Source organism: Martes martes (assembly GCF_963455335.1).
Source record: "Martes martes genome assembly, chromosome: 3".
Lineage (NCBI taxonomy): Eukaryota > Metazoa > Chordata > Mammalia > Carnivora > Mustelidae > Martes > Martes martes.
Window position 1 is genome coordinate 56,247,041 of NC_137890.1, and position 13,706 is coordinate 56,260,746.

The window sequence follows — 13,706 nt, forward strand, 5'->3', positions numbered from 1 at the left end:
TCAACATTTGGGAACACACCTCAACATTAAAAAGGGCATATTTGACAAACCCACAGCTAACCTCATACTCAATGGTGAAAAACTGAAAGTGTTCCCTCTAAGATCAGGAATAGCACTCTTGATACTTCAATTCAGCATAGTACTAGATGTCCTAGCCACAGAAATCAAAGGTGTCCAAATTGGTAGGAAGAAGTAAAACTGCCACTGTTTACACATGACATAGCACACAGAAAACCCTAAAGACTCTACCAAAAAATTTCTAGAGCTAACAAATGATTTCAGTAAAATTGAAAGATACAAAATTAATATCCAGAAATCAGCTGCATTTCTATACACTATAACAAAGTTACAGACAAGGAATTAAGAAAAAAATTTCATTTATAATTGCACCCAAACCAAATAACTGGGAATAAACTTAAACAAGGAGGTTAAAGACCTGTACTCTGAAAACTATAAAATACTGAGGAAAGAAACTGAAGATACAAACAAATGCAAAGACATACCATGCTTGTGGTTTAGAAGAATAGTGTTAAAATAGTCTATACTACCAAAACAACCTACAGATTTAATGCAATTTCTATCAAAATACCAATAATAATAATGTTCACAAACCTAGAACAAATAATCCTAAAATGTGTATGGAACCACCTAAGAGCCCGAATAGCCAAAGTTACCTTGGGGGGAAAAAGAACAATGCTGGAGGGTTCACAATCCCAGATATCAAGATATACTACAAAGCTATAGATACATTAATACAGAGAACAAACTCATGGTTGCCGGGGTGGGGGAGGGGAAGGTTGGGCAATGAGCAAAATGGGTGAGAGGCAGCTTCCAGCTATGGAACAAAGAAACCACAGGGATGAAAGGTACAGCATAGGGGATATACTGAATAGTATTATAATAGCATATGATGACAGATGGCTGCTACACTTGTGAACAGAGCATAACACAGAATTGTTGTATTGCTATATTGTACACCTGAAACACAGTGCCAACCATACTTCAAAAATATAGGGAACTATATTCTCTGAAAGATCTTGAACATGTAGTTATGTTGCTAGCCTTAAATAAAAGTAAATATTCAGATAGCCTCTTTAAGAGGTAAGACACGTAACCTCAGGGAGAAAGAATTTAGACTTTGATTGCTGTTCATGACTGGAAAGAAAAGTTCAAGTTAGAAAGTGGAGTTAAATTCAGTATACTGCTTACCCTTGACTATTATATAAAGTTCTAGATTACATTTCACGACTTTATTATAGCAATATTCAAATGCAGTAATACATTTTGTGACCTCTTTAAAAAAAAAAATCAGGAAAGTGATAAGATGTTAGACAACCCGCAAATTTTATCCCAGATTTGGTCACTATAAAAACAACGTATTAAAATCAGTAATAACATGCCAAGATGGGGAGAAAACACTTAAATATCTCCTTAGCTTTAATGGAAAATAAAAATGTTGGGTTAAAATAGGCAAAAAGTCAAAATAACAGAATAGGGCCAGTCAGGAATCCAAATATATATGTAACAGAGTAGTAATTTCAAAGCTAGCATTCTACAAGCTAGCCAGAAGTAGCAAAAGGTACCAGATACCACTTATATGACATGATCAAATACGTTACTGTTACAGTCCACAAAGGAAAACAGCAATTAACACCTAGTAAAAATGAAGTAGACACATTTAAAAGAATGAATGGAATTGCATATTTCACTTTCATTTCCTGAACCACAAAGTATAGTGAGAATAGATAATTAACAAGTTAGTCTCACCTAATATATCTAGTCAATAGGTTTGTATACCTGTCAGTAGGTACAGAATATAAGAAAAGGGTAAATAAATATAAAGAAAAAACTCAAAACCAGTTTGCAAATGTTGGTGTCTACCAGAATTATCTGAGGAGCTTTCTATAATACAGTGCCAGGGTTCTACCACCGTTATCTACAGAATGTCCAGTTGGACCAGCATACCTAAGTGGAAAAAAGCCGTTACTCAGGTGAATCAGACATAAAACATACTGAGCCAATCAACGACAATCACAAAAAAACCCCCAAACCCCAAAATATTAACTACCCTTCCATTATAATGTAGAAGAAATGTGCACGGAGCCCATTTTCTTCCTTGGAAACTAGTCACTATGACAAATTTCTTTTAGTTGAAATCCTTATTTTCTGCTTTTAAAACAATACAAAACACACACTTGCACATGTCCTTAGAAAGTCCAACATGGTTAAACTTCCAGTTTCTTCATGGTTTTCATGTACTTTTTTTTTTTTTTTTAAATTAAGTCTTCACCCAACATGGGGCTTGAACTCATGACCTTGAGGATCAAGAGTTGCAGGCTCTACCAACCAGGCCAACCAGCCACCCGTACTTGTTTTTAATCTATCACACTATACACAGAAAACCTAGACAAAAGTAATTTAAATTTCAGTATACATGTAAAGTTTTCAGTCTTCAACCTTAGAATTTTTTTCAGAATTACATATGATGTAGGGATATACCTTCTTCAGTATTGGGGTACTGAAACAAACTAAATGGGATAGAAAAAAATCAGTTCTCAATTATTTTACAAATACCTATTGAACACCTACTGTGTGTCGGGTACTCTTCTAGGCAATAGCATAATTAGAATGTCTAAAATCATTAGACAAAGGATACAGCAGTAAACAAAGTCCCATCCCTTAGGATACTTCTATTCAGCATCATGTACCAATTCTCTCATTCTCTAATAAAGCTATCACAGCAAAACACAGGAGATCTGACTGATAAGCAACAACTAAACCCCTTTTACAATGTATGTCATCAAGTTAGGGCCAAACTGCATTTCTATAGTTAGCAAAGTCACAGGAGCAAATAGCTTCAGAGGTGGGTAAGACCTTAGGGGTTTCGTTCCATCATTTTATACCCACAGGAGTTACCTGCTTAAGGTCACCAAACAAGGCAGAGAGTAGGGGGCAGGAACCCAAGAGTTTGGTCATTTGTCAAGTTAATATACATTCACAATTATAATTTGTTTCATATACATACATTCTGTGTTCATTGGGACATGTCAAAATAAAGTGTTTCACAGCTTATGCTAACAGTCGGGAAAAAAACCCCATGAAACAAAACATTTTCAATTTTATATTAGGAAAAAGCTTAATTTTTAAAATTATTTTACTCTCACAAACATGATATAAAATTAAATGCTGCTTTGATGTTTTTCTCCTTTTCTGCTTTTTACCACCCAGTCATCCCCCTCCTATTAATCATTGATAAGGTAGGAACCAGATAAAACAGAAAAAAATACATGAACTAAATAAAGGAATATCCTAGAAAACAGAAAAAAAATGGTAGAACAGTGAAAAGTTGTTGCCATAAAGTCTAAAATCAATAAAATATTTTCAAAAGAAATAGTAACAGTCAATATTTATTGTCACTACATATCAGGAATTGTTCGAAATATTTTCCTTATAATACCTCTTTTTGTTCCTCCTAATGATCTTACGAAGCTGATGGTCTAATTATTCCATACAAATGGTGACACTAACACATAGCGATTAAATAATAGCTAATAAGTGGTGAGCCTACCGAGGAATCCAGACCATCTGGCCTAGATACCACGTTCTAAGTTTTTAATTCCTTTGTTAAAGGCTCAAACTACACATTTGCATTTGGGTAGAACTCTGCATTTCCCAAAGGAAAAGGGTGCCAAGACACCCAACTTACTTAGATACGAAAAATATCTATTCCACTCTTCCAGGCTCTGCTTTGTTTAGTTTTGGGAACACCACTGAGGGCTCTGACATTTGAACTTACCTGTTAAAAAGTAATTATGGTAAGAAAGATCAATTGGGCTATTTTTGTAACTTTTCTGTGGGTTTTAATTTTCATGGTCAAAATTGCTTTTTAAAATTTCAAAGAAGAGGGGCACCTGGGTGGCTCAGTGGGTTAAAGCCTCTGCCTTCGGCTCAGGTCATGATCCCAGGGTCCTGGGATCGAGCCCCACATTGGGCTCTCTGCTCAGCAGGGAGCCTGCTTCCCTTCCTCTCTCTGCCTGCCTCTCTGCCTACTTGTGATCTCTGTCAAATAAATAAAAAAAATCTTAAAAAAATTTTTTTCAAAGAAGACTTAAATAAAGAACATAAGTGAATCCTCAAACAAAACAAAACAAAACACGAAACAAAAAAACCCGGTTCCTATATGGTAAGTGCTGCATGAGAACATAACAGCACCCTTTGCAAAGGCACATAATTAACAGTTACAGCAGACACTGCACAAAATAAAATGGAATTACCTTTGGGTTTTTCTAAAAGTCTCTGACATGTTTCTTTGACTTTGGTGAAGAGTTCAGAACCTGCCAACTTCTTAGAAATCCCAACTCTTAGCATAACAGCTGCAGGTGTGAATTTTAACAATGCAGCCCCAGGCTCTCGTGGTTCTTTTGGATGCTTTGGCATAAGACCAGACCAATCCACGTCTATCACATCTAATGGATCTGTAAAAAGTTAAGAAAAGGATTTTTTTTTCCACACCAAGAAACATTCTTGTTATCTTTAGAGAAACAAAAATTGCAAAACACAGACAGCATTAAAAAAGTGCTTTGAACCAAAAATGTCTTATTCTTAAAATGAAAGCTTTCCTATAAAGACAAATATTTAGAATCTAAGGACTTTACAGTAAAAAACCTCACCAAAAGAAAATAGGCAAGCAAACAAAAATCCAAACACATTCCTATAAATAACTCAGGTGGCGGCTATTAATACTGAAAACAAATAATCCACCCACTGACAGGGAACAACTGTGAAAAATTAACAAAGTAATATTCTATTTATAAGTACCTAATGGCATATAATAAAAAAGGTAACAATCATACATAACTTCTACATTAGTAGGAAAAATTATGAAATATAAAAAATTAAGTCAAAATAAAAGTTTAATATTTTACATACCCAGACATAGCAAAGACCCTCACGATGACTTAAAAAAAAGTTAAAACAATCAGACTAATTGGGATATTCAACAGGAACATCAATGGGTGTTATTTCATGGTGTAGTCACTAGAATAAGCTCTGGCAATGTGTAAAGTATATTATATGGGAAAATAATTCGGTTCAGAAAACTGACAGAGGTTTACAGATACTGTTCAAATATAATTTCAACGATTGTAAATTTTTGAATGATTGTTTCAAAAATTGGCTTGTGAAACCACAATTTTGAAGTTCTGTACCATATGTCTACCACCTAGAACGTTGTTAGGCAATCAGTATTTGGTTAGATTCTAGGTCATGTAATATGAATCTTAACCTGTGGAATGGAATCTTAGAACTTTGATATTTTAAATGGGACACTTTCCAATTTTGGGACAATGTCTACTTAAAAATGAGCAGACCATATGGACTATAATTTTCATTTTATTGGCCTTTCAGTCTTAAACATAAAGGGAAAAATTCCAACTGCCTTTCATTAATTCACACAGCATGAAAGGGAACAAAAACTACCTTGAAAATGATCTGATTTATGATATTATGTTCAACCACACTTGTAAATGATTACCTGGCATCTTCTCCTCATCCTGTTGGTCTTCCCTCTTTTCAGCATCACCTGCCAGAATTTCATCTAGCTCATCATCGCTGATTGGCTCATATCCTTCTCCAGCACCAGATCCTAATGAATGTGCATCATCTAACTTGGATTCGTCATCTCCTGCTTTGGAAAGATCAATTTCTTGTCAAAGAGCACATCTAAGGGACATTTAAGTGAAACCAAAGAGGAAACACTAAAAATACCTGAAAAGTTTTTTTTTCCTTAGAAAACTACATTTCTTAATTATTTAAAATACTTGACAATTCAAAAAGAAAAAAACTGAAATTTAATGGCAAGAACACAGTATTAACAGCAATATCGAAACAAGTTATAAGATTACAATTAAAATATGACATAAGGTACCACTAACTTATTAATGTTGCTTGCATGTGTCAATTTCTTATAAACTTCAAGTAAATCCAAATTTACTAACTTCAAAAGGATGCAGTAATTTCTTTACCTATATAAGCTCATTAACTCAAAAGACTTGCAGACCTGTTCATAGCATTTAGCTGATGATATGAAGATCTTTACAGCAGTGAGGTAAAAATGTAAAAGTGCCATTAATCTTCTCCCTACCTCCCCATTCATCTTCCCTATTCCAACACAATTTTAAAAAGAATGCTGTAATATAACTTTAAAATATCTTGTTGGTACCACCAGCATTCATTTTATTTACCTTACTAATCTTTCTCAACCACATAAGCTAAGCTTTGTTACCTGGTGAGTTAGTTGTGAACTTAAAACTTTCCTAAAATTACACGGTATGCTTAATATTTCTAATCAGCTGTTATCCACATACTTTACTGAGTTTACAACACTAGTTTTCAAAATGCAACACTATGCTTTACAGGTATAAATTTGCAGCAAATAAAATACAATAAACTATGAGATGTTTCTAGTCATCCCATAATTTTCTATTCTATTAAATTCTGTAATAATCTCCTTATGCCTCCACCAATTTGCTTTTAAGGTAACCAACTTTAATGAGTTCATTATACAAATATATGTCTAAACATATATGCAATAACATTTTTATTTTTTCAAGTTTATCCAACTCATTTTCCTACTTTAGATGAATAAAATTTTTCATCTCACATCAGGTAATTCACCCATAAATTTTTACGCTATTTTATCTGTGATCACAACCAGTCAATGATATGATGTATCTTAGGGATGAGGGGCACTGACTCCAATCACAAGAGAGCTATTATAATGATTAGTTCTATTATATTCAATTATACCCCAAGGTTGTACCTCCATTAGTGCCATGGCTCATGATTTGAGGCTATTTATACTCAAAATTGAGATGGAAAATTGAGATGTGAAGAACACTGAGATAAAATGTTTCTGTTAGGGAGAAAAAGTATCTAACAGATGGTGTACTGGAATATATCTAATCAGTTAACCAAGAAATGGTAAAAAAGATGTTTACGGTTCCAAAAGAATATGAATTCTACTCTGGGCCCAATGCTACAATATGGCAAATGAAAAGAACAGTAAAATATTGCCACTTACATACAAGTATCTCATAATTACTTGAGGGATTGAAATGGAGAGGTTTTATCAGAATGGTATATGCACTGGTGCCAGAACTGGACAATCCAAGGAGACAGAAGTTCCAGGAGAATTCCCAGGGGAGTCATTACTATTGTTAAGCCAGCTTGTAATTCACCAATGAATAAGATGTGTGGTATGTATGCATAGGCAGTACATATTTTCATTCATCAACCATTTACTGTGTCCTTGCTACAGTCTTGATGATAAAGAAATGAAAAGCTCTGGGTCCCTAACAAAGGAATACAGTATAGTGGGGGAGAAAACCATAGAAAAATTACTGTAATACAGTGTGGGGATGCTATAAAAGCAATACAGACCAGGTGCTCTGAAAAACCCCCAGAGCAGAGAAGGCTTCACAGAGGAAATGACACACAGACTGGGAGTTGATGTTTGAGTAAAAGAAGATAAAAGGACAAATGTCTACCAGACAATGGGAAGAGAGGGTACAAAGATGGCTGGAGTGTAGTGCCTTCAGAGAATTCAGAGGTGTGTAGTGCAGTCTGGGGCTGAAGGAGGAGTTGGGCAGTGGAGAATGATGTTCCCCACCGCTGAGGCTGGCTCTGAGTGGGTCAGAGGGGAAATGCAGCTTTGGGGAATGCGTACAGTTTCATGTATTTGTTCTCAACTGTCCTGGAACACAGGATCACTAATAGTTATTTAGTCCATCTCTGAACCAAGAAATAACTTCTGTTTGTCATTTTTTTTTTTAAGCATCTAAGAAAAGGAGGTGATAACTATTTTTTTAACACCTCCAGAAACCACATTTAAGTTTCTTTTATTTCATATAGGCTAATTTGAACCAAGTCTATTCTGACAGTACCAATCAGGGGAATGCATTTTTGAAATATCATAGGGCTTTTCCTTATGCATAACAGGAGAACACCTTCTAAAGAAAATATTTTGTTTCCTATATAAATGGAAAAGGAATGGAGCAGGATAACAGACAAAAACGTGTGGCACTCACCTTCCACACTCTCAGTTCTTTCAGCTTTGTTTATATCTTCAAATCCCTGCACAGATCCTAGATCTTTATCCATTTTTTCCTTATCCAAAGCAAGAGAATCTCGCGAAGTGCCTTCTAGGTCTCTTTCATGTTCACTTTCCAGTTTTACTTCACTGCGTTTAACAGACTCTATTTGAGAAGAACTCTCAAAAGTTCTGTCTCTGTCTCTGTCCCTGTCCCTTTCCACAGAATCAGGAATTAGTCTCTCTCTTTCCCTGTCCAAATCTCTCCTTTTGTCTCGTTCTCTCTCTCGTTCCCGCAATCTATCTCGATCCCTGTTCCGTGGCCAATCTTTATCAGCATCTCGGTCCCATTCTCTCTGTCTTGTATCTCTCCTCTCTCTTTCCCGCTCTCTATCATGTTCATACCGATCACGTTCTTGAAGCCTATCTCTGCTATCAAACGACCCAGATCTTGAATGGACCTGTCGATCCGATTCAGGAGAACTTCTTCTCGAACTATGGCTCCTTGAGTCCTGGCGATCTAAAATATACAAAGAGTTAACATATGAGAAGATAAAACATGCTTCATTGTTGCTACACTTGTGGTGAGCAAAGCGTAAGTCAAATCACTGTGTTATACACAACACCTCCAACTAATGCAACATTCTATGTCCACTGTACTTCAAGAGGAAGAAAAAGAAAGAAAATGCTTCATATCTTAGGGTCCTTTAAAGCTTACAATTTGATACTTCTACATTCCCAATTATACACAGAACTCATTTTAAGGAAAAATTGATCTCTCTCCATTAAAGTGCTAATTAAATATGTAAAAGACAAGGAAACATGTTTATTTCCACTATAACCACAAAATATCTTCCAAGAAATATATGCGTAAAATGGGTCAGCATTAACAGAACTGATCACTTCATTATATGATCTCTTCCTATATCCTACCTTATTTTCTGGGGTCAAAAGAAAAAGCACTGGCTGTAGGAAGAAGAGCAGGAAGGTTAAAATTTTAGGAATCAATAAGGGACCTGAATACATAAGCCCTTCCACCAAGATATACTTACTAACATCTTGATGTTAAACTGATGGGCGTCACTCAAAGTATCTCTATTATAACGCTGGTATTAAATGGTAACATTTTGGTGGCATGCTTAAGCTTTTAAGCTCCTTAAACTTTAAGGCACTGTGTATCGTAACCAATTTCGCATTTACTTTATAATCTGCATAAAATATAAAATTGTATGTAATATACTAAGACAGGAAACACTTGGCTAGATTATAATTCAATTTTATTACCTGAAGAAGTACTTCGACTGGGTTCTCCACGCTTTAACTGATCAATCCTAGATTTTCTCTCTCCTGTGATTTCCAGACTTTTTGTTTTTTCTCTATCTCTTGAGCCACTATGCAGTACTCTCTTTCGACCACTCTGGTCATCTCCACTTCGATGGGCAGAGTCATTGGATGGGGAACGGAGACGACTAGACGTATGACTACGATTACTCCGATTGCTCCCAAGGCTGCTACTCCTCTTCTGATCCACTGGCTTGCGATGTGGCGCATCTTCTATAGTGACATGAGGTGCCTCTACTTTTTCCATTCGTGTTCTATGGCATTTTCTATGTGAGTCTTCGTTGGCGGTATTGGGTGTGGCAGAGGCGGCAACGGCGGTGGCAGATGTGCTGAAGGTGGTGGCAGCAGATGCGGACAGAGTAGCAGGGACAGTGGTACTGGCAGCAGTGGCTGCAGGAGGAGGAGGAGGAGGAAGAGAAGATGGAGAAGGCGTCCTTCCAGGAGTAGGAGCCCTGGCAGCGTGCTCCGGTTCTGCCCCCTCAGCACGGTCAGGTACATCCTCATCAGACCAGTCACTGAAAGCTGTATCTTCTTTTTTCTGAGAATCCTCTAGACTGCCATCCTTACCATTGGAAATTTCAACCAGTTCCTCTCTGGTTGTTATAGGGGGAGTCCGTGGACCTCTCTTCTTCTTATTCTGCAGTACTGCTTCTTCATCAGAAATATCAGAATCGCCTTTGGATTTTTTACGTTTTTTTTCAATACTTTTCTTCTTCTGTCCTTTTTTTGGTGAAAATACCTGACCATCTTCAGATGCTGTCTCTGCGTTACCCCTCTCTATCCCAACATCATCCTCTTTCTTTTTCTTAATAGGTTTCTTTTGAATTTTTGCTTTTTTCTTGTTCTCATCATGAGCTCGATCAGATATGTCTCGATCATCAGACGGGTGGTGTCCCATCATGTCTTGTGCACGAGTTCTTGAGCTTTCCATAATTTCTGTCTGTTCTCTCTGCTTATCTACAGAAGAAACTTTCTCTTTGAGCTCTTGCTCTTCATAGCGCCTTGAACTCTCTTTTCTTTCTAGTTTACGATCTTCCTCTTTCCATCTACCCTGCCTGTCTTCTGTAAGGTGTGATGGACTGAGAGAACGAGACTCTTGAGGTCGTACAACCTGGCTCAAGAGTCTATGTTTTTCATCTATACAAAAAGATGAAAGTAATCACACTTTCACCAGGTAAACAACATGGCATGTTACACAGAAATAATAATAACCCAACCTCTCACTTTTCATTTTAAAACTTTACAAGTGGCAATAATTTCACTCACAACAGGGCTTTATTACAAATAGTAGGAGATGACAGTGCCAGTACGATACAGGAACTGTATTTCTAGCATATTCTTTAGTCACATGAGATATTCAGAGGCAGCAGAGCAAGAAAAATTTTAAATCTTACTTCATCATTTTCTACTAATGCCAAAGAATGGTCTCATGGTTATAAAAGAAAGTGGATATAGAAACACAGAAAATAGATTCTGCTTACTTTTATCATCTCCGCTGTTGTACGCATCACTGTCGGGAGAATGCTCTCGCCGGCGCTTAGGTGACTGACGAGGGCTAGGACTTCCTTCATTTCTATAACGTTTCCTAAGTTGAACAAATATAATTTATAAACCTCCAGGGGATAAAAAAGTGATTTCTTTACTATAACTAGAATATAAAATTGTGAGGGCAATATTGTCAGAGCTGTATCATACAAAAGGTATTCAGCATCTTTAATAAAATTCTTCACTTCGTTTGTTAAGACACACAATTGTGGACTTAAAATACACGGTAATAGGTCTTTCTTCATTAAATCACCAGATTTAATCTTCATTAAATCACCATATTTAATTACTACAAGATGGAAACATACAATAGAGGCATTAATAATATACTAATGCATCCTTGACTAAAACTTACTCATTAATTTTAATTTTTATGATAAAGAAATACTTTATGTTGGGAAGCCAAATGAGAAAATTTAGTATTTGCTTTGCAGTCAAAAAAAACATGAATTTAAGTTAGTTATATCATACACCCAGTGTCAGTCATGTTGTGGGTATACTGGAAAAATTGGTTCCTTCCCTCTTCTTAGAACAAAAATTACTTGCTTGGTGGCAAGTTAATAAAATAATTCATATGTTCACTATATTTCTAGGTCTTTAGGTTAAACATTAAATGACTAGTCATTAATATCTCTGGTACTTAAATTATTCTAGTGTTTTCCTATTTATTCATTAAATTTTGGCCAGTTTTTTATTAACTTTGTTTATAAATACTATCGTCAAAAGTGGCAAAAACACTGCAGTACACCTATCTCCTTGACAGCTCATTTACACAGATGAGTAACCAGGTGGAAAAAAGGAGATTAGTATGACAAGTTACAGGCACAAGCTCATACAATTCTCTATCTGAAACTCCTCATCATTAGGCCATCTATCTCTCCATTCTTTGAATCTGGGCTGGCCCACTGACTTGCTATGACAAAAGCATTGTGGTGAAAGAACACTGTGTAAGTTTGGAAAGTCAGGACTCAAGAGGCAACCAGACTTCTGCTTTTGCCCTCTGAGTATGTTTCCATCATTATATGCAGAGTTTAGACTACTGGAGGATGAAAGGTCATGTGAAGGAGAAAAAGAGATGCCCTAACCTAACAGCCAGTACCAAGACATAAGATTGGGGCCACTTTGGGTCATCCAGACCCAGCTGAACTACCAGACTGACTGGAAACATGAGTGATCTCAAGTAAGATCAGCAGAAGTGCTTTGTTGAGCCCAGCCAAAAGTGTTAATCTATATGATTATGAGCAGGTAAGTTGTTGTTGCTTTAAACTACTAACTTTCTGTGTGGTTTGATACACAGTAAGAGATAACGAGAATAAAGTGAATAATTAAAATATACAAAAAAGGACTTTAACTATAGAAACAAAATTAAGAGTAAAATAAATAGTATGGCAATTCAGCAAATAAAACCTATATAATAGTGGTTAAAGAAGTTCTGGATAAATTCAACTACTGAGATGACAATATAATTTTTTTTAAAGATTTTATTTATTTATTTGACAGACAGAGATCACAAGTAGGCAGAGAGGCAGGCAGAGAGAGAGAGAAGAGGGGAAGCAGGCTCCCCGCTGAGCAGAGAGCTGGATGTGGGGCTCGATCCCAGGACCCTGGGATCATGACCTGAGCTGAAGGCAGAGGCCTTAACCCACTGAGCCACCCAGGCGCCCCTGAGATGACAATATAATTGATAAAAATATCAAGATACTAGTCTCAGATAGCTAGTTACTGTTATAGAGCTGTTTGACTCCTAAGTTTCTGGGGTTCTTGTAATGTTTGAATTGTCCAGTGGCGAAGAACCAGAGCAAACTTTTCACTGGAAGCAGAGATCAGAATCATGAAAAAATGAAATCAAAGCACAGGACTGGATAATAATAGTAAGTAACAAAGATTTCAGAATTTCCATCCTGGTCAGAGAAGAGAAATAATATGTATTGTGTGCCTACATGTTAAGGGTACTAGCTTAATTTTATGTTAATGTAAGATTTTTTTTTTTTAAACATGGGGAAAGGGAAGCCAGTGGGTGAACTATAGAAAACCCTGGCTGCAGAATGAAGGGAAGCCAAGATCTAACAGAAGAAGCCTCCACTTCTGTGCTGTGTTCTTTGTCTATAACCATAATCTCCAATAGCAATAATGAAAAAAACTTAAAGCAGGGAGTTGTTTTCATCATGATTCAAATGAGCTAGAGGCAGAAGCAATGGATATACAAATTATTTGTTTGTTTTAGCAAACTTAAAAAAAAAAAGGGCAGTTAACGCCAACAAAGTTGGCTTTATGTCCATAAAACCTCAAAATTGACGAAGGAGTCCAAAATTCTCATGGCTACAGTGACTGACTTAGCTTCCTTATCTACTCCTGAAGTAATGAGAGCCCCAACATACAGAGAAGGCTATGAAGACGATAGGTATTCACTCAAGCCATCTTAGCCATCATCTGGAGAAAACCTTTCTGAAACTGGAACTCACACAGAAGAAAACAGTGGCGAGATGGAGAGACAGCATTCCTAATACTTTGTCTGAAAGTCTGAATACAGTCACATCAGAACAAATGAACACCGACCATGGACTTCCCAGATACCTGAGCAAATAAATTCTTTTTGTCTAAAAAAAAAAAAAAGACAAGTGGGAAAAAAGAAAGAAAAGAGAAACTGTCCTCAGATATTTTCAGTAATAACAACACATCTTATGATCCCAATAATGTACTATAACTCCATAGCTCAAGAGAGGACAACTCC

At 36.3% G+C, this 13,706-nt stretch overlaps 1 protein-coding gene across 5 annotated transcripts in view; it reads right to left on the reverse strand.

The window, feature by feature from the left end:
• The window catches only part of ZC3H13 (zinc finger CCCH-type containing 13), a 100,597-nt gene that overhangs the window by 7,741 nt on the left and 79,150 nt on the right, over positions 1–13,706 (reverse strand). For 2 of the 5 annotated variants that reach the window (XM_080798711.1, XM_080798709.1), the window contains 5 exons: positions 10,912–11,015; positions 9,374–10,567; positions 8,088–8,609; positions 5,534–5,686; positions 4,275–4,475 (listed from right to left, as the gene is read on the reverse strand). In XM_080798711.1, the coding sequence (XP_080654837.1) occupies positions 4,275–4,475; positions 5,534–5,686; positions 8,088–8,609; positions 9,374–10,567; positions 10,912–11,015 (2,174 nt within the window). The remainder of the gene's footprint in view (positions 1–4,274; positions 4,476–5,533; positions 5,687–8,087; positions 8,610–9,373; positions 10,568–10,911; positions 11,016–13,706) is intronic. The other 3 variants (XM_080798712.1, XM_080798710.1, XM_080798713.1) reach the window with 3 other exon arrangements.